Here is a 25,087-nt window from a genome sequence, read left to right on the forward strand (position 1 = left end):
TGGGAGGTAGTGGAGTGCTGACAGCAAATAGTTAGTGTTCACTGTCATTACCTATCTGAAACTGACCACAACTTCTTGATGTTGGGAACTTGCAGATTAACACAGAAATCTTGAAGTTGGTGTGTGTCACCCCGGGCTCTGCCACAGACTGTGCTGTGGATCCCTGCAGAGCCAGTAATCACTGAAATCACTGAGAGCTTCAATTTTCCACCCCTTATATCACTGTTCGAAACCCTTAAAAAGTTACACTTGTTTTAACAGCAAAGTGATTAATAAAATTTGAACAGACTGGCCCTGAAAAGATAATTTTAGAATTGTAGAGTTTTATATAATAAATTGGTAGATTTTTAAACGAAATTTTTGAAATAAATATTTTAATACGTATTTTTTTCAGAATGTTTCAGCTTCTACCTTCATGCCATGTGTATGCCCCAATCTTCAATTTTCTCCTTATGAAAACAATTAAAATGATTTTATTTTACTGTTTTTGTTTCCCGTTTGGTGGCTGTGAAAATCCTTCAATTTGATTGACTGCGTAGACAGCTTGTTAAGTCTGTCAATACTTAGTAAAGAACATTGCAATCAGTTGCAGTATCACTTCACAGTGATAGAGGTGAAATTCTTGTCAGAGAGACCGCTAAGTTTCTTAGCAAGGCTTACTGCATGGTCAGCAGCAAGTACCTTTGATGATCTATTGACTGTAAATTGCAGCCCAATATTGTGATAATAAAGTATGACATGTTACAAAAGAGTATTAAAAGCACATTATTGCAATGTATTCACATAAGTCTAATTAATATGGCTGTGAATTGTATTTCCAGTTTATAGCGTTTAAAAGTTTATATTTAAAATCAGGTTACAGATGACATACTGATGACAATTCTGACCAAACTTTATTAGGTATAAGATTATATATCAATTCATCAACAGAAGCACTGCTGAGAAGTATCACTTTTCTATTCATTGAATGCAATTTTGATCACCCATCACTCTTTCACACTAGACTAAAACAGATCACCAATTGCTTCCCACTAAAGTAATATAAATAAGACTCATTCATGCATTGTCATTAAGACAATATTGCAAGGTTGTCCCGTTTTCCTAATTTTGGATGACAATATGGACAAGAAGAAGCAACCTTAAGTGATTTCTCAGAGCAACTGAACTTGAAGATTAGGTTAGTTTTCTTATAAAATGTGCATGCCAACCTTTTAAAAACCATAACTAAAAATCAATATCTTCCATTCAGGCTATGTTCTTCTACTCCTATGGTAATTTGATGCTGCATTTTGTGTTATTCCATTTTAGGTTTGGCCAGTCACTCGCAGTAGATCAACATTACATGAAGAAATTGTTTTCTCTCTTCTAGTGATTTAGTGGTATATGAATGCCTTGTGCATATTATAAGAGACAGTCACTTATCTGCCAGCTGTGCTTTCAACTCTTTGTTATGATAGAGAAGAGGGAAAGAACAAGACCTGTGAAACTGGGAATTTATAGAAATTCACTGCCATATGTGCTTAATCACAAAAATTATTCCTTCCAGAACAAATGCACCAGAATAATTATGTTCAAACTTTAATACATTATAGAAGCATGAGAATGACATTCTGAATATAATTAAAGGTAGAATTGTATGTGAAGCAGTTTAATATTTCCTGAGAGACACAATATGTCACTATATGAATGTAAACATTTTCTCCTGCCTTTTATTGTGGATATTGCCAAATTAAAATGACATTCAATGCAGTTGGGGTTCTCTTAGGTCGACAATTTGATTGGGGAGTAAGATGGGGGACCCCACAATTTATTTACTCTATAATGGAATGTGGAAATTCAAGATATTCATGAAAAGTTTATGAATTTAATTTTTTTGAACAGCTCTGAACGCAGCTGATTGCACATGCCCCTCACTTGTTATGTCAGGGAGCATAGGATCTAGCTCAGTATCCCCAAAGCCAACTGCCAACACTCACTGTAGAGGTTCACACATAAAGAATGGTTATGTATAAGAAAGCTGGAGATATTGTAATATACCTTAAAGGGAAAGCAGCATGACATCACTCAAAAGGAAATGTGTCATGTGGTGCAGTCTTAGTTCCGCTTCTGCTTTGAGCAGAAGCAGCTGTGATATCTTCAAACTTTATACTTATGTACAACTGTTCTCATGTGCCTAGTCTTAATAGATGAATCCACACTTTGTTTACCAAGTCCCTTTTGGGTGATTGGAACCTTATGTCTTGTACAGTAGATAACTCCTAGGTATTTTATCATTGTAATAACATGGCAGTACCCCCAGAGCAAAATCATCTGCCAATACTCACTGTACACATTTGCACATAAAGAATGGTTACATATAAGAAGGCAGGAGATTCCTGAGGAATTATAGCATAGCACAAGTTAGCACCTTGACAAGGAGAAAAGGTGCAAAAAAGTAAAACCAGCAGCAAATAGAGATAGTTTAACTAAGTTATATTAGTATTGTGGGTGTTAGGAATGAGTTTTAGCTTTAAGGTTTAAGTTTGATTTGTATTCCTGTTCTGCATGTTAAGAAAGGTCAAACTGAGTTTAGTTTCACTTTAAAAAGTGCTTGCATTTCTAATGAGAGTTTTATGACTGTAAGCTAAGTTAAACAACAAGAGTAGAAAAACAGAGTGCTGTTGCCTAGAAACAGGGGCCTAGAGGGGAAGGTCTCTCCCACAGACGCACACACAGAAGAGAAACAGCAGTTTGACTTTGGAAGCTGTTTGAACTCAGTTGGTTTTGAAAGTAGCTGCCAGGAGAGACTGGAACAAAGCAGACAGGTAGGTAGTCCCAAGCTAAAGAAAAGACCCCAAAATCCAGGGAAGTGGAACAGGAGAAAGTTCCAAGAAGACCTTCTAGTCAAAGGAAGGACAGGAACCTGGAAAAAGCCCTGTTAAATGAAGTCGGATGACGAACCTCTGGGTAAGGCCTTCTAACTCATCCAGGAGAGTCAGCAGAAGGCCCACGCAAAAGATGTAACACCTGCCCCTTCACTTCCTCTCTCCTCACCGTCTAAGGGCCCAAACACTCCTTTCAAGTGAAGCAACATTTCACTTGCATTTCCCCCAACTTAGTCTACTGCGTTCATTGCTCCCAATGCGGTCTCCATTACATTGGAGAGACCAAACGTAAACTGGGCGACCGCTTTGCAGAACACCTGCGGTCTGTCTGCAAGAATGACCCAAACCTCCCTGTCGCTTGCCATTTCAACACCCCTGCTCTCTTGCCCATGCGTCTGTCCTTGGCTTGCTGCATTGTTCCAGTGAAGCCCAACGCAAACTGGAGGAACAACACCTCATCTGCTGACTAGGCACTTTACAGCCTTCTGGACTGAATATTGAGTTCAACAACTATAGGTCTTGACCTCCCTCCTCCATCCCCACCCCCTTCTGTTTCTTCCCCCTTCCTTTTGTTTTTTTTTCCAATAAATTATCTAGATTTTTCTTTTTCCCACCTATTTCCATTATTTTAAAATATTTTTAAATCTTTTATGCTCCCCCAACCCCCACTAGAGCTATACCTTGAGTGCCCTACCATCCATTCTTAATTAGCATATTCGTTTAGATAATATCACCAACTTTGACACCTATGTGTTCTTTTGTTCTGCCGTCTGTGACATCTTTTGATGATCTGCTTCTATCACTGCTTTTACCTACAACCACACCACCCCCCCTCCACTTCTCTCCCCCCACCTAACCCACCGCCCCCCCCCCCCCCACCAACTTAAACCAGCTTATATTTCACCCCTTCCTTGGATTCACCTATTTCTGTTGAAGGGTCATGAGGATTCGAAACGTCAACTCTTTTCTTCTCTGCCGATGCTGCCAGACCTGCTGAGTTTTTCCAGGTAATTCTGTTTTTGTTTCCCCCCACATTCCCCACTTCCCAACATCACCCCAATATACCTTCATTCTCCCACTCCCAACCTCACCCACTCTGCCAACTCTTTCTCTCCCAGTCGATCCTAGACCTTCCTCTCCCACGCCCTCGACCATTAATCATTGTGAGCATCAATGGTGGCTTTCCAACTTCCGTGTGCTGCTTCGCAGCAGAGCCATGTCCATAAGAATCCACCCAGCATGGTGTGGACATTCCTGCAGTGTGCTGATGGTGTCGGGCTCCAGCATCTTTAGCTCCTCAGATGTTCATGATGTGATCAAAGCCCTGGCGGGTAAGTCCCGACCTCTGCACGTCACGCTTGTCAAGACATGTACGCTGGCGTGTTTCCCCGCCAATGTGGATGGATGATCCAGCGGGCAGGGAGATGAGTCCGGTGGGTTGGCTTTCTACTGATATGCTGATGTATAACAGTGAGTTTCCCAATGTCTGATGGCGGGAAACACTGCCCGCCATCAACGGGCTGAGCGGACGATCGCTAAACTGGTTTCACAACATTGTGAAACTGACTTTTGGTCTTCTCGCCACTGAACACACCTGACGCCAGCGGGCAAGGATGATTCCACCCAAAGAGGGCAATAGGGAGGGGAGGCTGTAGAATGGCAATGAGGGGGGAGTGTGAGCATGATGGAGACAAAGGGGAGGGAAGGCTTTGCAATGGCAGAGAGGGGGAAGGGCGAACACAGGTGGGCTTTTCTGGAGTCACCCTCTAACCTCTTGTTGCTGCAGGACCGAACAGGGGAGTCTGCTTAGAAAGAAAGGAGGAAGACCTCCTTGTGACAAAAGCCACTGAATGCCAATGGCTTCATCAGCACTGTTAAAGGGCTACTCAAAACTCAATGGTTTCACATCACAGTCGCTTAATCTCAAGAGTAACACTTATGAAATGTAGAATTTGGGAATGCAGGCAATAGTGAAGGAGGCACAGTTGTATCATATATGGCATTCCATCAATGAAGGCCTGTCACATGTTCACCAGATTTATAAGACCATAAGACATAGTTCTGTTGGGCAATATTTAAACTAGTGTGGCAGGGGGATGAGATCCCAGGAGTAGGATCAGATAGGTCAGATTCAGATCAGAAAAATGGAGGTAGAACATGAGCTAGGGACGTTGTAATAGACATGGATTTACAGGAGAAGCAAAGTTTACAAAGTGTCCAGCAAGGGAAATTGACAGGGTTAAACTGTTTATACTTCAATGCAAGGAGTATTACAAACAAGGTAGATGAGATAAGGGCACAGCTGGACACATGGCAGCGGGATGTAATTGCTATAATGGAGACCTGGCTAAAGGAGGGACAAAACTGGCAGCTTAATACCCCTGGTTATAGAGACTTCAGACACAATAGAGGAGGAGATAAAAAAAGGAGGGGAGGGGGGCGGAGGTAGAACCAATGGTTAAGACCATAAGACCAGAAGACATAGGAGCAGAAACTAGACCATTCAGCCCATCGAGTCTGCTCCACCATTCAATCATGGCTCATAAGTTTCTCAACCCCATTCTCCCACCTTCTCCCCGTAACCTTTGATCCCCTTACCAATCAAGAAACTACCTCAGTCTTAAATATACTCAATGACTTGGCCTCCACAGCCTTCTGTGGCAATAAATTCCATAGATTCACCACTCTCTGGCTAAAGAAGTTTCTCCTCATCTCTTCTAAAAGGTCTTCCCTTTACTCTGAGGCTGTGCCCTCAGGTCCTAGACTCTCCCACTAATGGAAACATCTTCCCCAAGTCCACTCTATCCAGGTCTTTCAGTATTCTGCAAGTTTCAATCAGATCCGCCCTCATCCTTCTAAACTCCATTGAGTATAGACACAGAGTCCTCAAATGTTCCTCATATATTAAGCCTTTCATTCCTGGGATCGTTCTCGTGAACCTCCTCTGGACCCTCTCCAGGGCCAGCACATCCTTCCTGAGATATGAGGCCCAAAATTGCTCACAATATTCTAAATGTGGTCTGACCAGAGCCTTATAAAGCCTCAGCAGTACATCCCTGCTTTTATATTCTAGTCCTCTCAAAATAAATGCCAACATTGCATTTACCTTTCCACTACCGACTCAACCTGCAAGTTAACCGTAAGAGAATCCTGGACCAGGACTCCCAAGTCCCTTTGCACTCCAGATTTCTGAATTCTCTCCCCATTTAGAAAATAGTCTATGCCTCTATTCTTCCTACCAAAGTGCATGACCTCACATTGTATTCCATCTGCCACTTCTTTGCCCATTCTCCTAACCCGTCCAAATCCTTCTGCAGCCTCCCCGCCCCCTCAATACTACCTGTCCCTCCACCTATCTTTGTATCATCTACAAACTTAGAAAGGATACCCTCAGTTTCTTCATCTAGATCATTAATGTATAAAGTGAAAAGTTGTGGTCCCAACACTGACCCCTGCGGAACTCCACTAGTCACCGGCCATAATCCTGAGAAGGGCCCCCTTATCTCCACTCTCTGCCTCCTGCCAGACAGCCAATCTTCCAACCATGCTAGTACCTTGCCTCTAACACCATGGGCTCTTATCTTACTGAGTAGCCTCTTGTGCGGCACCTTGTCAAAGGCCTTCTGGAAGTCCAAGTAGATAACATCCATTGGCTCTGCTCTTACTTCCTCAAAGAATTCTAGCAGATTTGTCAGGTATGATCTCCCCTTGATGAAACCATGCTAACTTTGCCCGATTTTACCATGCACTTCCAAGTATTCTGAAATCTCATCCTTAACAATGGACTAAAATCTTACCAATGACCGAGATCAGGCTAATCGGCCTGTAATTTCCCATCTTTTGCCTCGCTCCCTTCTTAAACAGGGGGGTTACATTAACGATTTTCCAGTCCTCTGGGACCCTCCCTGTCTCTAGTGTTTCCTGAAGATCACCGCTAACGCCTTCACTATCTCTTCAGCTATCTCCTTCAGAATGCTGGGGTGTAATCCATCTGGTCCAGGCGATTTATCCACCTTCAGACCCTTCAGTTTTCCTAGCCCCTTCTCCTTGGTAATGGCCACCATACTTACCTCTGCCCCCTGACTCTCTTGAACTTTGGGGATGTCACTCATGTCTTCCACTGTGAAGACTGATGCAAAGTATCTATTCAGTTCCTCCACCATTTCTTTGTTCCCCACTACTACTTCTCCAGCGTCATTTTCCAGTGGCCCAATGTTCATTTTTGCCTCTTTCTTACCCTTTATATATCTAAAAAAAAAACTCTTGCAATCTTCTTTTATATTACTGGCTAGTTTACCCTCATATTTAATCTTCTCCCTCCTTATTTCTTTTTTAGTTGTCCTCTGTTGGTCTTTGTAGGCTTCCCAATCCCCTGGTTTCCCACTGCTCTTCGCCGCATTGTCTGCTTTCTCTTTAGCTTTCATGCTGTCCCTGACTTCCCTTGTCAACTATGGTTGCCTCGTCCTCCCTTTAGTATGCTTCTTCTTCCTAGGGTTGCATTTTTGCTGTGTCTCCCAAATTACTCCCAGAAACTCCTGCCATTGCTGTTCCACTGTCTTTCCTGCTAGGCTCATCTCCCAGTCAATTCTGGCCAGCTCCTCCCTCATGCCTCTGTAGTAGCCTTTATTCAACTGTAATACCTTGACACTCTTAATGGACCAAACGCTTCCACTCAGTGACAATGAGTAAATGATTGGCCATTAATATGCCCCATCAGAGATTGGAGCTCAGAGCTAGGTTGGTTCACTCATCTCGCTGAAACTTTAGCATCCCATGCAGGGCTCAAGGTGTTATATATCTGCAATGCCACCTTGGTCACCTCGATGTGTGTGCTATTGTCTCAGGGACAAGGTGGCATCAGTCACCATGCAAGTAGGTCAGGAAAAGCTATGGACCCTTACAGTTTCCATATGTTTTATCTTCTGAGTTTCACTTTCTTGAGCCTTGAGTCATTAATGTCTTCAATGTTTCCTTTCAGAGAACAGGCAAAAGCAGATATGGATCCAGGGCTCAATGCTGCCTTTGTCAGGGTCCTAATGAAATGGAGAAGGTGAAAGCACAGCTCCATCAGGAGGGATATGGTCAAGCGGAGCCAGAGCATGAACAAGAGGGTCAGGAGAAGAGACCCAGACAACTGGTGAATCAGCAGACCAAGGATTTATCGTAGAAGAGTCTCCTATTTAGAAATGAGTGAAAGGCACTGCTGTGCAGAATCAGAGAGTCATAGGCTTGTTATGGTGCAGAAGGAATCCATTTGGCCCGTCATGTCTGCACCGGATTTCTAAATGAGCATCATGACTTAGTGTCATTCTTCTGTTTTTTCCCTGTACCCTTGCACATTGTTCCTATTCAAATAATCATCTAATACCTCAACTGAACCTGCCTCCACCACAGTTCAAGGCTGTGCATTCCAGATTCAAACCACTTGCTGTATGAATAAGTTTTTTCTCACGTTGCATTTGCTTCTTTTGCAAATCACTTTAAATCTGTGCCCTCTCATTCTTGATCCTTTTATGAGCGGGAACAGTTTCTCCTTATCTACTCTATCCAGCCTCTTATGTTTTTGAACCCCTCTATCAAGTCACCTCTCAGCCTTCTCCTCTCCAAGGAGGACAGTCCCAACCTCTCCAATCTATCTTCATAACTCAAGTTTCTTATCCCTGGAATTATTCTTGTGAACCTCTTCTGCATTCTCTCCAATTCGTTCATATCTTTCTTATCATGTGGCACCCAAAACTGTACACAATACTCCAGCTGAGGTCTAACTAGTGTCTTACAAAAGGTCAGCATAACCTCTTTGCTCTTGTAATCTATGCCTCTATCAATAAAGCCCCAGATACCGTATGCTTTATTAACTGCTCTTTCCACCTGTCTTGTCACCTTCAATGATCTGTGCACATAAATACACAGGTCCCTCTGCTACTGCTTGTCCCAAGTTCTGGTACATCACATATGCCACATTCTTTGAGAAGACCTGACGCCACATGAGGTTGGAGGGTGCCCCCTTTCGGTGGCTTTGAAGGTGACTGCTAGAAAGTGCTAAATTTCTTGCCTCTGGTTCTTTCCAAGGATCAGCAGGTGACTTGTGTGGCATCTCTCAGTCTACAACACATCGATGCAGAAATGAGGTCACAGATGCCCTTTACACAAAGGCCCACCATTATGTCACGTTTGCTCTGGATGAAGATAGCCAGGCTGCAAGATTCACTAGCTTTGCCACCATCTCAATCTTCCCAAGAGTGCAGGGTGCAATGTGGCTAAACAGGTTCCATGGCATCTGGTCCTAATGTTTATAAACCGCAAGGGTTATTATTCCATCAATGTACAACTGGTGTGCGATCACCAGAAGCACATACTGCACATTTGTACAAGGTACCATGGGAGTTGTTATGACTCCTACATCCTGAGTCACTCCCGGGTGCCTGAGATTTTCGAGGGGCCATTACTTCTGCAGGGATGGCTGCTTGGGAATAAGGGTTACCCACTGAAATGTTTGCTGATGACACTGGTGTATCACCCTTAGAACTGTTCCGAGGAGAGGTACATTGCTGCTCACAGGTCCACATGGTTCCATATGGAGCAGATCATAGGGCTTCTGAAGATGTGTGTCAGATGCTTGGACTGCTCAGGTGGCTCACTCCAATACACTCCCGACAGGGTTTCCTGCATCATCACAGTGTGTTGCGCCCTTCACAATCTGAAAATGCAAAGAGATGACGCCCTGCCAGAGGATGAACTGGTGGAGGATGAGAGCTCAGCAGCAGATGAAAGCCTGAAGACCCAGGAACGTCAGGAGGCTGCTGAGGGTCACTTTGAGCGCAATCACACGTCATGGAGGACGGCAGATGTGGCTATGATACGTTAATTGCTGACAGGATCCAGGAAGAGTAAAGTTAAGTGAGGACATATAGCCACATCTTTGCTAGCCCTCAATGTCATTTAGTTTCATCTCGGGGGACGTCCAGCCATTTGCAGTGAGAACGAGCCCCACATTCACATTGCCACATGAACTGCCAGGCCATGATTTTTGCACTGGTCTGTGGGGCCCTGTGAGTGAGCTCACCCTGGGAACTGTCCACTTAGGAACAAGAGCAACACGAAAGAAGACTTGTGCATAATTAATTAAGCCTGTGCATAATTAATTAGCCTCCAAGCGCGGAATCGGATGCAAGTTCCCCTCATTCCAGCCAGCAGGGTGGGTGCTGCTGAAACTACCCACCACCGCAATTAATCTCATTAATGGAAAATTCCACCCACTAGGACCAATGGTTTGCAGTAAAAATTCTGTGATTGATTCTGTGATTTAGTGCATTGGTGCTACTGTGCAATACAAAGAATTGGATTTAAGCCACTATTCTGTCAGGTTCTGCCTAACATTTTTATTTCATCACTTCAGGTTACTGCCAGCAGTACATTATTTCATTCTGGTATCACACGGTTCTCTTCAGATATAACACATATTTGAAAACACAAATGGTTACTGTACTGCTTTTCATAGTTCAAGCGGATGCAGTACAAAAATAATTCACATTGCCACCATTATGCTTTTTATGACATCCTTGTGAAAACTGTGTTAGAATGATCAGTGGAAAAGAAAGCCATGCAGAATTAGCTTCTGATATACATGGCAATTTATGATTGAAAAACAGACCACCACTAAAAACTGATCTTTAACGTTAATTTCCTGATGAAAATATTATTTATTCTTTATTACTAAGGCCCAGAGAATTAATGACATCACCCTGTCTTAAATATTTCCTGCAGATGTAACTTTTTCACTTGAAATCTTCAAGTGGGAGGTGGTCTTGTGTTTTGTCTGTGGGTGATGTCTTTTTTGTATAAAGACAGTCTTTCTTTTTTGTGTATGGGAGAGACAGGTTTGAATTTACAGTTTATTGGGACTCATATTTCTGAATTATGCCATCAGCATTGAGCACCCCCAGATGTAAGCGGATGGACATTCTTGGCTTAGCAAACGTACTGATAATGGTGTGCAAAGCAAGATACCAGCAAATAGTCTGTAAATAAATAATGAATTATTTTGTTTTTGTGCTGTTGTTTAGGAGAGGAATACTGACCAGGACCCTAGGAGAACTCCCTGCTCTTCTAGAGTTCCTGGGGCCTCTTGCCTGAACAGCCAGATAAGCAGGTTTAACGTCTCAAGTAAAGGCAACAACACCTCCAACATAGCAGCAATCCCAAAGTAAAACAATATAGTGTCTGACTAGATTCCATGTTTTTAAGTCCTAGATGAGGACCTGAACCTACTACCTCTGACCTAGAGGGAAAGTTCAAACAATTGAACCAAATGTATGTCACATGATTAAAAACTCAAAAAATATTCACTGGGAGAACTCTTTTATTTCACCAGGCAACCTAGTCAAAGAAAATGTCAGTCCCACAAATCATGTTCTGTGCATTTCCCTATCATCTCCAAAGCAAATTTTGACACTTCATACAGAAAAGATGTTCATGAATATGGAGACAAGTTAAAATCACAATGCAACATAAACATTTAAAAATAACCAAACACACCATTATTCATACTGCCAACGTTTTTACATTTCAATATCAATAAATGTATTTATTTTGTCAAAGTACATCAGCTGTTGCAATAGTCAAAATCAGGCCTTAATTATGTGTCATTTGTTACAATTGCATAACTATTTATTTTACAAGATTTGTGACAGTTTGACTGCTTGCGATAAATGTATAATTTCAAAAAGCACATACTTATAAAAATAGAATGTACATTCCTATTTTTCTATCATTATCCATCTTGACAAAATAGACAAATTAGCCATTACAAAAGAACTGTTGTTTACATTAATATTATGGACGACAGCTGCATAATTCACCTTGAGGCATCACCAGTACAAAAATCTCTGCATTATTTAATGTCTAAAATAAACCAGTAATTGCCCATCTACCAATAAAACAAGGCAGTAGCAGCATTAGTTATACATGAGTGGGCAGTTTGTATTCTATTACAGAAACTCAGCTCGCTCTTATATCTATATACACTCCATTTATCAACATCTATGTGTTCATAATCTAATAAAAAATAACATTTTTATTGAGGATCAGATTACCTGCACAAAGGTCAGATAAGTTTCACCCTCACTTCCCTAATTGACACTTTCCTACATAATATATAGTGTCAACCCACTGCTCTTTCTCATATTGTTGCACAACTGGAGAATCGGTTTCCGATTTTGGGAAATTAAAAATGTCATTTCCAATGTTCACAGAAGTCATGATGCCATGGTTAATCATAATGTTATTTCAATTATTAACTCTCTGGTGTCTTAAACCACAGATTAAACTCTCAAGTCGCATAATCAATTCCCAAATGGACCACATGGTTAATAACATTGGCCCAGATTTTGGGTTGTAATGACAGTGACACTTTCTGTTTACTGTCATTACAAATGTGAACTAGCAGCAACTTCTCACATGTCCAGTTACAGCATGGTCATCCAGAAGTTCCTCTCAGTGATTCGCTGCTCCTGCACTGGGTGCACTGTTCAAGTCCTCCCAAATGGGGATCTTACCAATCTCTTGATTGACATGACTTTCCACTTTTTATGCTATGTAGTCTCACCAGTAAATACCCTTGTAAAAGCTGCCCCTTGTTGAATGACATGCAATGGATTTTTAAACGGCATACTGACTTACAGACCTGAGTTTTCGCTCCCAGGACAGGTTCCGAAGAAGAGTCATGTTCGACTCGAAATGTTAACTCTGCTTCCCTCTCCACAGATGCTGCTAGGCTTGCTGAGTTTTTCCAGCATTTTCTGTTTTCAATACGTTGGAAGCCTTGCTCTTCCAGGTGCCAGAAGGAGTCAAGGTTTTTGGCAGCATTGCATGTTGCATATGTTGTCCACTCCTGAAACTGCACCATGGAGATGAATGGATAATGCAGAAAGTTATTCAAACAGCTGGTCCAGCACAGTCGTGGCTTCACCCTGCACAATGTGCATTAGCTGCATCTCTGTTCGCACATATAATCATATCAGCAGGTATTGGGTGTGAAGTCATGCTTCCTACTGGCACTCTCAGCATTGTGGGAATGGTTTAAGTTGGCACAGGGTGGTGGCTTTGGCACCTCATTGACAGGAATTGGCAATAATGTGAAGGGCCCAGGTTGTGGAAGATTGGTCAAGTTGTGTGTTTACAATATATCGAGGCTAATGGTTATGCTGGTGATAATTTCAGCCATTTTTATGTAACCAGGTTAAACTCCTTGATGTTGGTTTTCTCTATTGTTGGAGATGGGCATTTCCATGAGGAACTGTGCCTTCCATTTGAAATGTTTCTAATGTAGAAACTGCTCTCCAGGGATTGGCTGATGGTAAGTGTGAGATTGCAGGACTCTAGATAAATCTATTTTGGATTAGTATGAAGAGACTGGCGAAGACACCCTTCTGCAAAGAATCAACTATGGCTACACATGCACCACAGCTGCTCTGCCATTGTCACCCTCCTCCTCCTTCTCCGTCTCAGATTCCTGAGAATGGACATGGGCATTCACCTCCTCGTCTTCATTATCTTCCTCTTCAGATGTTGGAGCTCCAGACATGGCTTCTTCCCCTTCCAGTTGTATGGCCCTCCACCGCACAATATTGTGCAGCATGCAGCACGCTACTGCTTTCAGGACACCCTTGAAAGGAAATACTGTAGAGCTCCACTTGAGTGGTCAAGGTACCTGAAGCACAATTTGAGAATGCCAATACCTGCTCCATTGTATCCTGGGTATAGTTATAGTTCAGTTTTGGCTCAGTTTGCAGCTGCCTGAAGGGGGTCATTGATCCCCTCCTTAAAGGTTAGTAGCCATTGTTCCCCAGAAGCCAACTATGGATCTGCATAGGTGGCTGACAAAGTGGAGGCAGTTGAGTACTCCTCAGTACGAAGGAGTCATGATAATTAGCAGGGAACCTTGCAGTCATGCAGGAAAACCTTGCTGTTGTCACAACCTGCATATTCGGGGAATAGAATGACTTTTGGTTCACAAAGGTGTGTGGCTGTTGAATTGGAGCCCTTAGAGTGATTTGGATGCAATGTATAACCTCCTGCACCTGAGGGAGGCCTGCTAATAGTGCAAACTCCGAAGATCTCTGTCTGAGATGCCACATCAACCATGAAGTGAATGTGCTCCCCACCTGACCCAAACAGAGCATCAGTGATTGCCTTGATGCAGCTATGTGTGGCTGACTCTGAGATTCCACAAAGGCCTCCTGCTGAGCCCTGGAAAGAGCCTGATGCATAAACATTTATAGCCTCGGTAACCTTGACAGCCATTGGCAGGGCATGAGGATTGACAGACTGGTTCAAGCTGTTGTTTTACCACGTTACATATGTCAATGATCACTTTTCAACTTAACCTCAGCCGCCTTCTACATTGGTTTTCAGTCATAGTGAGATGTGACCTCCAAGATTGGTACACCCTTCCTTGAGGGCAAAACCTGGATGTCCTCCTTCCTGGTGTGTGCTGCACTGCTCATATCTCCTGGCCTGTGCTCTCCCTTTGACCTCACATTGGCAGCATAGATGAAAGTGAACATGGTCAATGTGTGGAGGTGCCATCCCCGTTTTGTCTCTTCTTTGGTACAATGCTCCCTTCTCTGCACATTATCCATCTGCCATCTGGGTACCTGAGTCAGTAGGGGCAAAAAAATTACCCTTTTAAGTCCAGCAGATCCATCCTCCAACTCCCTTCGGTTAAAGCCAGGCACCTTTGATTGATTTTTTACCACTTCTGTGGCAGTTCCTGCAAATTTTCAGAACTATCCTAAGGGGTTCCTGGATACATCCAAAAGGGTACCTTACCTCTCCAACCATTATAACTTCTCCTGATAAGTCAAAGTGAACAAGTCTTATTTCCCACTCCTTCCTTTTGAAAATCAGATCTGACTGAAGGCAGCTGCAGTATTATATGTGCAACTGGCACCATGTACCGCACTTGTCCAAAGTGCAACCTGCCCCTGTTAAAATGACTTTTGTATTCGGGTCTCTGGCGCTATTTTGGATAAACCGCAGTCCCTGTCTCTCTTTATGGAAATTTAGGCCGCAATTACTATTTACTACCTCTCTGGCCCAGAAAAAAATCTGATTTTATATTTGTTGGATGTCAGCATTCTCCATTATGATAAAAATGTATATAGATTTAATTTTTCAAAAATAGTTTATAATATTTCAGCTACTATTTTAATCCTATGTTATATCACCATCTTCATTTAACCCTCTGTAAAATGATTAAAAATGAAGTGTAATCAGCGCTTTATAATTTCTGGCTTGCTTTGTGAAAATTCTTCAGTGTGATTGGTTCCTTAGCCTGTTTGATGAGATCATTGTTGCTGGATGCTGAAGGTGCCATTAGCTATCACCTGAATGAAATTCATGTTAGGAATGGTTAAATCCATGCCACAGATAGATCGATGTTTGTGGCTGGTTTCTTCGAGGTCAGCACTGTCATTTTGTCGCTAACCATAAAATTCAAAGCATAAACAGCTTCTTGTAGTCCAACAAAAAGGCAACGTTGATTAATAAATTAAAACATGAACCTTCTGCATTATGAAAACTAATTTGGCATTTTATTCAACGATTTAAATAGCTCTAATTTCTCTTGTAATTAGTTTATCATTTAATACACTTATTGGCCAAATTTATATCACTAAATATCTATCAACTGAAAGCCAAAGATTTAATTTTGCTAAATTTCAATTTGGTACTGGCATGATGGGCCGATTGGCCTCCTTCTGCCCTCTATCGTTCTATGATTATATATAATACCATAGTTTGCTGTTTGTCCATTTCTTCGCAGGTGTGGAATGCATAACCTAAACTCAAACCAAGAACAGTTCTCTTGGTCTCTTTCCACTAAGGTCCAGTCCAAAATTGGCATTTCTCAGTGCTAACACCTAGCAACTACACAACTCATTTTCCAATCTCCCTCCAGAATTTCACTGGAAAAGGAGAAACAGCCAGAAAGGCCACTACTGTCATTTCCCAGGGGTTTCCACCAACCTCTGCCTAAATCATGCTGGGAAACCAGGGACCCTTGGCAAAATTCCACTTGCACATGTCAATAGGGAGTGAAATCTGCACTGCAGTAAGTTTCTTTAGAATGGTAACACTGCACTTTTATACTGTGTGACAGGTGGCAATTCAACCATCAGTCTTTGCTTGCCAACTCATAATTAGTTGCTGGAAGCAACTAAGAGGATGGAGAACCTCTTAAAATATACAAAACTATTAACGGAATAGAAGTGAAATCCATGCTGCCAAACAGTGCATCCGTGTGATACCAATAAGGACTTAGGCCACAGTCAGTTTGAGATTCTGATAGGCAGTTAAACTTCTGCTAGTCTGGGCTGTTGTATTATTTACAGCACAATGTTAAATTCATGAGCTTGAAATGCCTAACTGCCTCTTTTTCTTTCTTGGTCCTAGCAATGACTGATTACTATATATGCAATTCATGACTGTGTCTCCAACTGTCAGTGTTCATCAGCCTGAGCAGAAACTGCTGAACTCAAGATTTACTTCTCTTCTAGTTAAGGGGCGAATCCACAGGAGGTATTGAGAAAACACTTCAGCCCTTGCAGCATTTTTATAACTGAGCATCTGTATTACAAATTTCAAATGATTTTTTTCTGTCAACTTTACAATTCTCTATTAGCAGAGTGATATTGCAATGTTTTCACAAGGTGCTGCCATAATCTAACATATTAAGGCTGAAACTGTACCATCTTGTACACTGTTGCAACAATGGGTAAACTCCACCTTACATTAGTGCAAATATGGACTATTCAAAATGGAGTGAACGGCTGAAAAAGATCATCCACAAATTTACATTTTATTACAGGTGAATAGGATTCTTGAAGTTTTTATTTTACAAAATCTTTTGGCAGAATAATTTCATAAGAATGGATCATTATTTACAAATTATTGGAGGAGAGGAATGTAATTGCTGAAAAATGTAATTCTTAAACCTCAGACTGCATACCATTTCCAACATCAGCAAATTCACTACTTTTATGTAAGAGAGAACACAATGAATTCATTACCCTCCTAATTCATTGTAAAAGTACTTCTTTTGCAACTAAGCATGCAAATCACAGATATCATCTACTTGATTCTATACATATTGTTAATATAAAGCCATATGATTACATCATTCGTGAGCTCTAGAACGATGTTTGAATTTATATATTGCGACATATGATACAAAGTGTCTCAAAGCAAATTATTTTCTCGAGTGTAGTCACTTGTTCTGTAGGCAAATGGATGCACGAGCAAAATCCTAATGAGGTGAATGGCTAGTCAATCTGTTTTGTGGTAGCATTGCTCAAGGACATGAAATCTTTCACATTTGGCTAAACATTGGACATTACGCTGAACACTAATTCGCAGAAGTGCCAGGGAGGGAGATGAACAGAGTTGTTTGATCTGGAATACACTGCCTAAAAAGGTGTTGGTAGTAGATTCAACAGTAAAGTTATGTAGATATATACTTAAGAAGGAAAAATTGCAAGGCTACAAGGTAAGAGCAAGGGGTGTGACTAATTGGATAATTCATTTAAAGAACTGGCACAGACATGCATGCTGTATGATTCTATGATCCCATGATTGCAGTAACTAAGTATCACTCTGGAGTGTCAACAACCTAGATTATAAAGTCATGGACCAATGTGTTGTTTAAATGGACACTCTTCTGACCTACAGACAAGAGAGCTACCTACTGAGCCAAGGTGACATAATGTGATACACATCATGATAAAGAAAGCAAATCCATTTTATTCTATACTTGCTTTCTTGAGTTCTCCCTGTAAATTTGGCAAAAACCATATGAAGGTCATTTACCTGGTTTCTGGCAAAAGATATGGCAGACAATCTGAGAACTGGCATGGGAATTCCAGGTTTCTATTTTTAGGGGCTGTACATTAGGAACTGTAATGATCCTAGACCAGACCTCCAAGTTTTTGGTCAGATTTGGTTAGGGGCCAATAATGTTTGTTTAAAGTAGACAAAGCTTGAGATTCAAGACATTTGCTAATAATACAATGCCATGAGATTCCACAGGTGTTGAGCAAACAAAAATAAACTTTACTACACAAGGTCAGAAAGATAAAACAATTAACAATATCTATCTTATACTCTAACATTCAGGGTTAATTTGAGGTACATGCGAATTGACAAACAAACTGTGATCGAACACACCACACTTCACAATAAATGACAGATGAGACCATGGCAGATTCCACAGTTTTCTCAAACACCCACCCAATTTTGTTGAAACTCAGTCTCTCTCATGAGAGATTCCAGTCTTCACTTTTAAAGACCTAACCTGGGAATTCTTCAAAGATTTAGCTGGAAATTCTCTCCAAAAGCTGATCCGACTCAGGCAGCATCAATGATGGCCCACCTCACAGGGTTTTAATATTGTCTCCCAAGATTGTGTTCCCCTGGATCCCAGAGTACGCATTCAAGCACAAACTTACAAACACAACTTCAGCTCTTCGTCTGTGCTGAGCAGAACACTATTGCTCCAAAAGGGTACCTTCACCCCATGGCCTGCAGTCACCAACCTTCCACTGCCTTCTTGGGCCTTCTCGGCTTCTCCTCAGCCCTCTTCAATGACCAGGGTTTCCCTTGAGCTCTCTTCACATAAAGTCTGCTCCCTGCAGCCTTTTTCCTCTTTGGAGGCTGTCTCTCTGTTCCTTTCTTTTTAACTGAACTGGGACCTTATCCTGTCCCTGACCCCTGCCTGGGACTTTTATCCTTGACGGCGCTCCACTTCTAGTCATCTGACTGGGGTTTCGCGCTGTTTATCTTCATGCACATGTGTGCTAAGCTGAAAGAACATTAAAAATTGCAGAACTGCACATGTGCAGCATGCTCCCAGTGTGTGCAGGTGCATAAGCTCCAGGCTCCGTCAGGAGTTGAAGTTCTTGCCTTAAGAAATACAGCTGAGGTCAAGTTGGGCTTCATAACAGAGCATAGGAACATATAAAATGGGAGCAGGAGTAGTCCATTCAGCCCCTCGTGCCTGCTCCGCCATTCAATTAGACCATGGCTGATCTTCTACCTCATTGTATTTTTACCTGCACTATCCCCATATCCCTTGATATCTTTCATATCTAGAAATGTTTCGATCTCTGTCTTGCATTAACACAATGACTGAGTTTCCACAGCCCTCAAGGTTAGAATGGGCTCAGTTAGATGGGGGATTTTTAACCAATTTCACGTCAGGTATGGAATAATTTAAATGCAGTGATTTTTTTTAACTATGCCTAAAAGTACATCATAGCTCAATCCTCTAAAAAGCACTTTTCAATGTGCCGTTTCAAACTTTTCGGATTGGTAGTCCAATAAACTTTGGACAATCTTAGGTTGTGGCTCACTCCAAAAAGCAACTAACCTGCAACTAACCACACTAATTTGTTGAAGGATCTGGAGAGACAATTCAGTCTACATTCAAAGCTAAGACTTAAATGTGAATAGATAGCACACTAATTCCCTGAAATTCCTCAATAGTATTTGGGGACTATTCAGATGATAGGATAGTGTGTGTATGTGGAACTAAGCAGTTACAACCATACAAATTTCAGACCATTGCAAAAGGGACATCACAAATTCAAATTCCATTGCCTTTCCAATAGACTCTCCCTGCAATGCCAGGGTAATATGCAAAGGTCTCAAACTAGGCCATGGCACAAATACACCAAGTTGTAAAGTTAATATTAACTTCCATATGATCTTGTATGGTGTGGAGTCCCTGCTGTCCCCTTCCAGAGCCAGTAATGAAGAGGGGGCAGGATCATGCACTCCAGACTCATTTCAACTTCAGACTCCAGACCACATGGGTTTTGCTATTCAGCAGCTTGGTGGTGGCTGGCATGCTTGGCGAGGTGAGATTCTAGCCTCTACCCTACAGAAAGTGGAGTACCCCTGATGGTCTTTGCCTGGATTCTGCACTGGACAGTGAAAGTGTCTGTCAACATTTTTTTTTCAGTCCTATTATCAGACTTGTTACAACATGGGCTATAGGTCTCACCAAAGTTCTCCGGAGGATTGGGGGCAGGGGTGGGGGAGGTGGGGGAGACCAGTCTGCACGGACTGGCAGTTGCCCTTGATGCACCCCTACTGGCATTAGCATTTTTCAGAAACAAGTTTGATGATCACCCATTGAATCCACATAGTCTGGTGTCAATGGTGAAGGTCACCAGGGGCCCATGTGGCTCTATTTTATTTTTGAAGTTTGAATATAAATCTGATTAAACATCTTACTGGACTGTAAAATATACAAGGGATAATAAATACAAGCTCGCTGGTTTGAAAATGCAATGGGGCGGCATATTTTGAAGCAGTTAAATCAGCATTATATTAAACTAGCGCATGCCTTTTTATGAAATACTCTCAGTTAGATAATAATATTCAATGATGAATTTTGTTAGACAGACCAGTATAAATTTGATCATTATACTTTCAAAGTATGAAACAGATAATAGTTATATGAATTATACATCTATTGTTAGTGTTAAAAAAGCAAAATAAGAACAATTTCATATATGACATATAATAACCAGCAACAAACATTCAGATTTCAGACTTGCTTTTTGCTTTTTTTCCAACATCCCAACAGTGGCTATACTTCAAAAGTGCTTCATTGGCTGCAAAGCACTTCGGGGCGACACGGGGTCATGGAAGGTGCTACATAAATGCAAGCCCTTTTTCAATTGACGAAATCTAGTAAATTCTATGAATCAAGTGATTAAAACTTCTGCAAACCAAGACAATCGTAAAAGCAAGCGCTCTCAAAGGTTGAGGGCAAGGATCAAAAAGCGCATTATAGTGCTGCAAATCCAATTTGCTTGAATAACAAATGTAATTTCCTATCAAAATGTCACGAGCATGATGAGCTAGGGTACCAGTTAGCTCAGTTGGCGAGATGGCTAGCGTGTGGTCCAGAATAATGCCAACAGCGCGGGTTTGATTCCCTTTCAGCTGAGGTAGACCTGAGGTCTGCTTCCTCGCCTTGCCCGAGAATGGAAGGCAACAGCAAACCGCCACTGACAAAAACTGCTAAACAAAACAACTCAGGATTAAGCAAGAGTAGATAATGAGCCAAGGACCAGTCTTCGGGCAGCACACACATAAATGAATGAAAAGAAATTAGGAGCTAGAGAAAACTACAGTGGACCTTGGTTACACCAGCCTGTAGATTTTCCAGATTCTGGGCTGACTTAGTGTGCGATATAGTTTCTAACATTGCCATAGTTATGGGCCGTCCAAAATCTATAAGCTTAATGACGGTTTCACAATTGAGGCATTGACAAGGTCATAAATCACATTTTAAAATATAAAATTTCCTTCTTTATATTCTACTCTAATTTTTTTGAGCACACATTAGAAACTGAAACACCACCAGCAAAGCAGCTCTTTTGATGATTTGAGGAGACTGTCACCTGGGTACAGGTCTTTACATTTTTAACTCTTTAAAAGAAACCCATGTGGCATGTATTACAAAGGAGAACTGGGGAAGGGGGGTGGGGGTGCGGTGGTAATGCCACTGCAGGACACATTAAACCTGGAATGTTTCTTGACGTGAACTTTATTGACACTTAATACTGGACTTTAGGTTAAGAACCATTTTAGTCCCATGCTAAGCTGACACAGAAGATAAGCATCACAGTTCATTCTCAATATGGAGAACTGCAAACAAACGAATTATTCACTGATTGTGACAAACTGTCAAAACTTACTGAATTTTTGGGCTGGATTTTCATCGAGTCGGGATGCCTTGGAAGCCGTTTAAAAATAGCAGCTGGGAACTGATTCTGGGGTTCCTGGCCCCATGCCCGGGGTTTCTGATTCTCAGGAGTGACTTTTAAGGGTGCAAACTGGTTCGGGTCAAAAGCCCACACCCTGCACTCTTGACCTGGCCGGTTCCATTGTAGGGATAGGCATGTCCTAGTCCTCCACAGTTTTCATGTAGTTGGGCCAGATTTCCAATGAGTTGTGGTTCATGGTGCCTCAGGGGTATCCTAGTCTGCATGAAGGACATTTTCAAAGGTAAGTTCGAAAGGACCTCCTCGTGTCGCCCATGCCAAAGTATGTCCCCTAAGCAACCCCTATGACTTCTCATGCCCTTATACTAAGCTATGCCCTCCACCCATGCCCTCTCATGTCCCTATGCAAAGTTATGGCACTTCTGTGCCCTTTGATTCTATACATTGTATAATGAGTCAATGAACCCTACAGTGACAATAGGATGTCTAAAAAACTGCTTTAAAAACAATAATTCATTCATACCTTTCTAATATGTTAAAAAATAAATCCCTTTACTACATGGCAATAGAAGTGTCAATCATCCAGGCCCTTTAAAGTGTCAATAGATGAAACTGCAAGCACTTGAAACATCTTAGCTTTGTGGAAATAAACAGTGATCTCTGTTGCCAATTGCACAGAGAGCCAGAGCTGTCATTCAAGCAATGTCTTCTCTGGGGCTCAGGTGTTTTAGTACTTCAATGGATGTCTGGGCTCTCAGCTAAGAGGACATAAAGAGGCTTGGCTGAGAGCCCAGAAATCCATTAGTCTGTTAAAACACTTGCGCCCCAGAGAAAACACTGCTTTATTGACAGCTTTGGTTCTTTGATCTTGCTGTTAATTGCACAATATTTATTTACACAAGATTAAAAGGTTTTAATTGTTTGTTATTTCAGCTATTGAAACTTTGAAGGGTCTAGATGATGGACACTTTTATTGCCCTGTAATAAAATAGCTTTTTTAAAAAAAACATAGTAGACAGTTATGAATGAACCATTGCATTTTTAAACTTTCTTTTACATATCTTATTGTCACTATAGAGTTAATTGGTTTCATACAGTGTACCAATGGGCTTGGAAGTGCCATAGCTTGCCACAGGGGGCATAAGGGGAAGATGGAGGGGAAGAGGGCCATAGAGGTTGTTTGAGGGGCATGAGGGACCATAACAGGTGTTTGGGGGGGGGGGGCAGGAGGTGGATGGTGCAAGAGGGGTATGTGGGGGTGATGGGCTGTGAGGATTGAGGGCTGGAGGACCTTTCAGTTTTTACTATAACTGGGATGAAGTCCCAGAGTCCCATGGCGGGCCTTTTAAACAGTCTGCCTCCACCACCAGCAGCCTCTGTGGCTGCCTCCAAACGTTTTTCTGGGTCGGCTAGTCTGACTCCAGCCTGCATCTGGCAGCCCCCCATCCCGGCCACCCCCACAGAATGAAAAACACGCCCTTGTGAGCATTTTCTCCTGAGACAGGTGGGTTGAGCCAGGAATTTTCCCAACTCCTGCTACCCACCTTGAGATTGAAAATCCAGGGCTTTAACTAGGAAACCATAGTACTTAATATGCAGAATGCATGGCAACAATTCTTCCCAAATATCGACAAGTCATACCGAACTTAGTTAAGTAGCAGGTAATTCAATTTTGATATAAGATGAACATTGAGGATAGTCCATCTCAAATGTCCCATGTGCATGTTCAGAATTCTACTTTGAGTCTTTCTTCGGATTCAAAGTGGCTTTTAAAATCAGGCAATTGGAATTGATCCAAGCTGTCGTTTAATAACATACATTAAATATGGAATGATGTAAATAGCCTAATGAAGTAACCCTCCTAATTTGGAATTCTTATAAATGGAAATATTTTCATTTTATAATCCATATAAAGTGTTCACTAGAAAGGATATAGCTATCCATATATTTTAACAGATGAGGACACACCTTATTCATTCTTTACCGGTGGACTACTTTTTAGAAAGACATTGTTCAGCTCCTGCATGAGTTGTGAATGTAATTTTGTATCAGTTCCAAAAACCATTTTATTAAGAGTGCCTTCGCCTTGACCTGGATACTGTGATCCTTGACAGCGTCTTAACTTTGTGTTGCTTTGTGTTGCACGAGTTTGACCTGGGCGTAAAGTGGGCCTATTTGGATCCTGTCCATCAGCAGACAAAACCTCTGAGTGTTGTAGGCAGGCAGCCAACTGATGAGATCTCCCTTGTGTATCTCCACAAAGTGTCTGATGAAGGACATCATTCAACTTCAACTTCCTGGAGTCCTTCTGAAATGAGAAATTAATTACTGAAAGGAAGGAATTTAAAATGCTGGTAGAAACACATCTCCAACTTAAACAATAAAGCTGCATTCTGTTAAAAATAGGATGTTGCAGCACAGCACATATTTTTCATCGTTTATTAACACAGAACAATTACACTCCCCTGTTCTTCCCCATAGCCCCACAATTACTTTTCCCTGCAAGAATTTATTCGATTCTCCTTTGAATGTTACAACTGAAGTTGCTTACATTCAGGCAATGCATTCCAGGTCACAACAACTCACTGTGTAAAAAAAAATGTTTCCTCATGTTGGCTCTGGTTCTTTTGCTAATCACTTGATACATCTGTCTCCTCTGGTTACTGACCCTGGGCAGAATCGTCCCAGATTTGCACTATGTTTGCTAGTGGGCGTGAAATATGTTGTTTTACCCGTCAGCCGCAATGGCGGGTTTTCGCACCATATCGTCCCCTTCCCACCTCATAAATTATGCAGTCACGAGAAACACCTCGGAACACTGGGGGGCAGCCTCCGATTGGCCTGCTGTGCTGCTACCTCGCTGCTTCCTCATGCCAGGCAGGCACACACTTCTCAATGCTTGCAGCCCAAGACTGCTCCAGTCAAGGCAAGGCTCCAAAAGCCAAGAAGATTGCAACTCCACAATTCAGTGATGCATTCCTGGGAAACCTTCTGGATGTCATGGAGGCCCACCACGATGTTCTCTATGTGCCCCCAGCTCAGGCTGCAGGAGGCCTGTCAGTCCCACCACTCCAGCTTGGGAGCCGGTGGCAGAGGTGGTCAGAGCCAACGCTGTACACTAGAGGTCGACCATCCATTGCAGTAAATGGGTGTATGATCGCACCCATGTTGTCATGGTAAGTCAACCATCTCATCACTCACAACTCACCCACTCACAAGCCCATCACAAATTCACTGGCTTCTCACTGCCAGCTCAAGGGACATCGCCACCCACTCTCTCACAAACATACCCTCACATCTCCATCTGGCCTCATCTCCTCTGGAGACTGCCTCCTCATCTTGTCCATGGCTCCACTCAGCACACATGCACGCCTGGCATCCTTCACATTTGTGCAGGACAAGATAACGCACAATCACCAGAAGAGGTCC

The 25,087-nt window shown here is 42.1% G+C and overlaps 1 protein-coding gene across 9 annotated transcripts in view; it reads right to left on the minus strand.

Moving 5' to 3' along the window:
* Window positions 1-11,205: 11,205 nt before the first annotated feature.
* arap2 (ArfGAP with RhoGAP domain, ankyrin repeat and PH domain 2) overlaps window positions 11,206-25,087 on the minus strand; it is a 461,240-nt gene continuing 447,358 nt past the window's right edge. For 8 of the 9 annotated variants that reach the window (XM_041205604.1, XM_041205793.1, XM_041205626.1 and 5 more), the window contains 2 exons: window positions 23,627-23,966; window positions 11,206-20,948 (listed from right to left, as the gene is read on the minus strand). In XM_041205604.1, the coding sequence (XP_041061538.1) occupies window positions 23,628-23,966 (339 nt within the window). In that variant the 3' untranslated portion in view covers window positions 11,206-20,948; window position 23,627. The remainder of the gene's footprint in view (window positions 20,949-23,626; window positions 23,967-25,087) is intronic. The other variant, XM_041205300.1, reaches the window with a different exon arrangement.

This window comes from Carcharodon carcharias, chromosome 1, assembly GCF_017639515.1.
Source record: "Carcharodon carcharias isolate sCarCar2 chromosome 1, sCarCar2.pri, whole genome shotgun sequence".
Classification (NCBI taxonomy): domain Eukaryota; kingdom Metazoa; phylum Chordata; class Chondrichthyes; order Lamniformes; family Lamnidae; genus Carcharodon; species Carcharodon carcharias.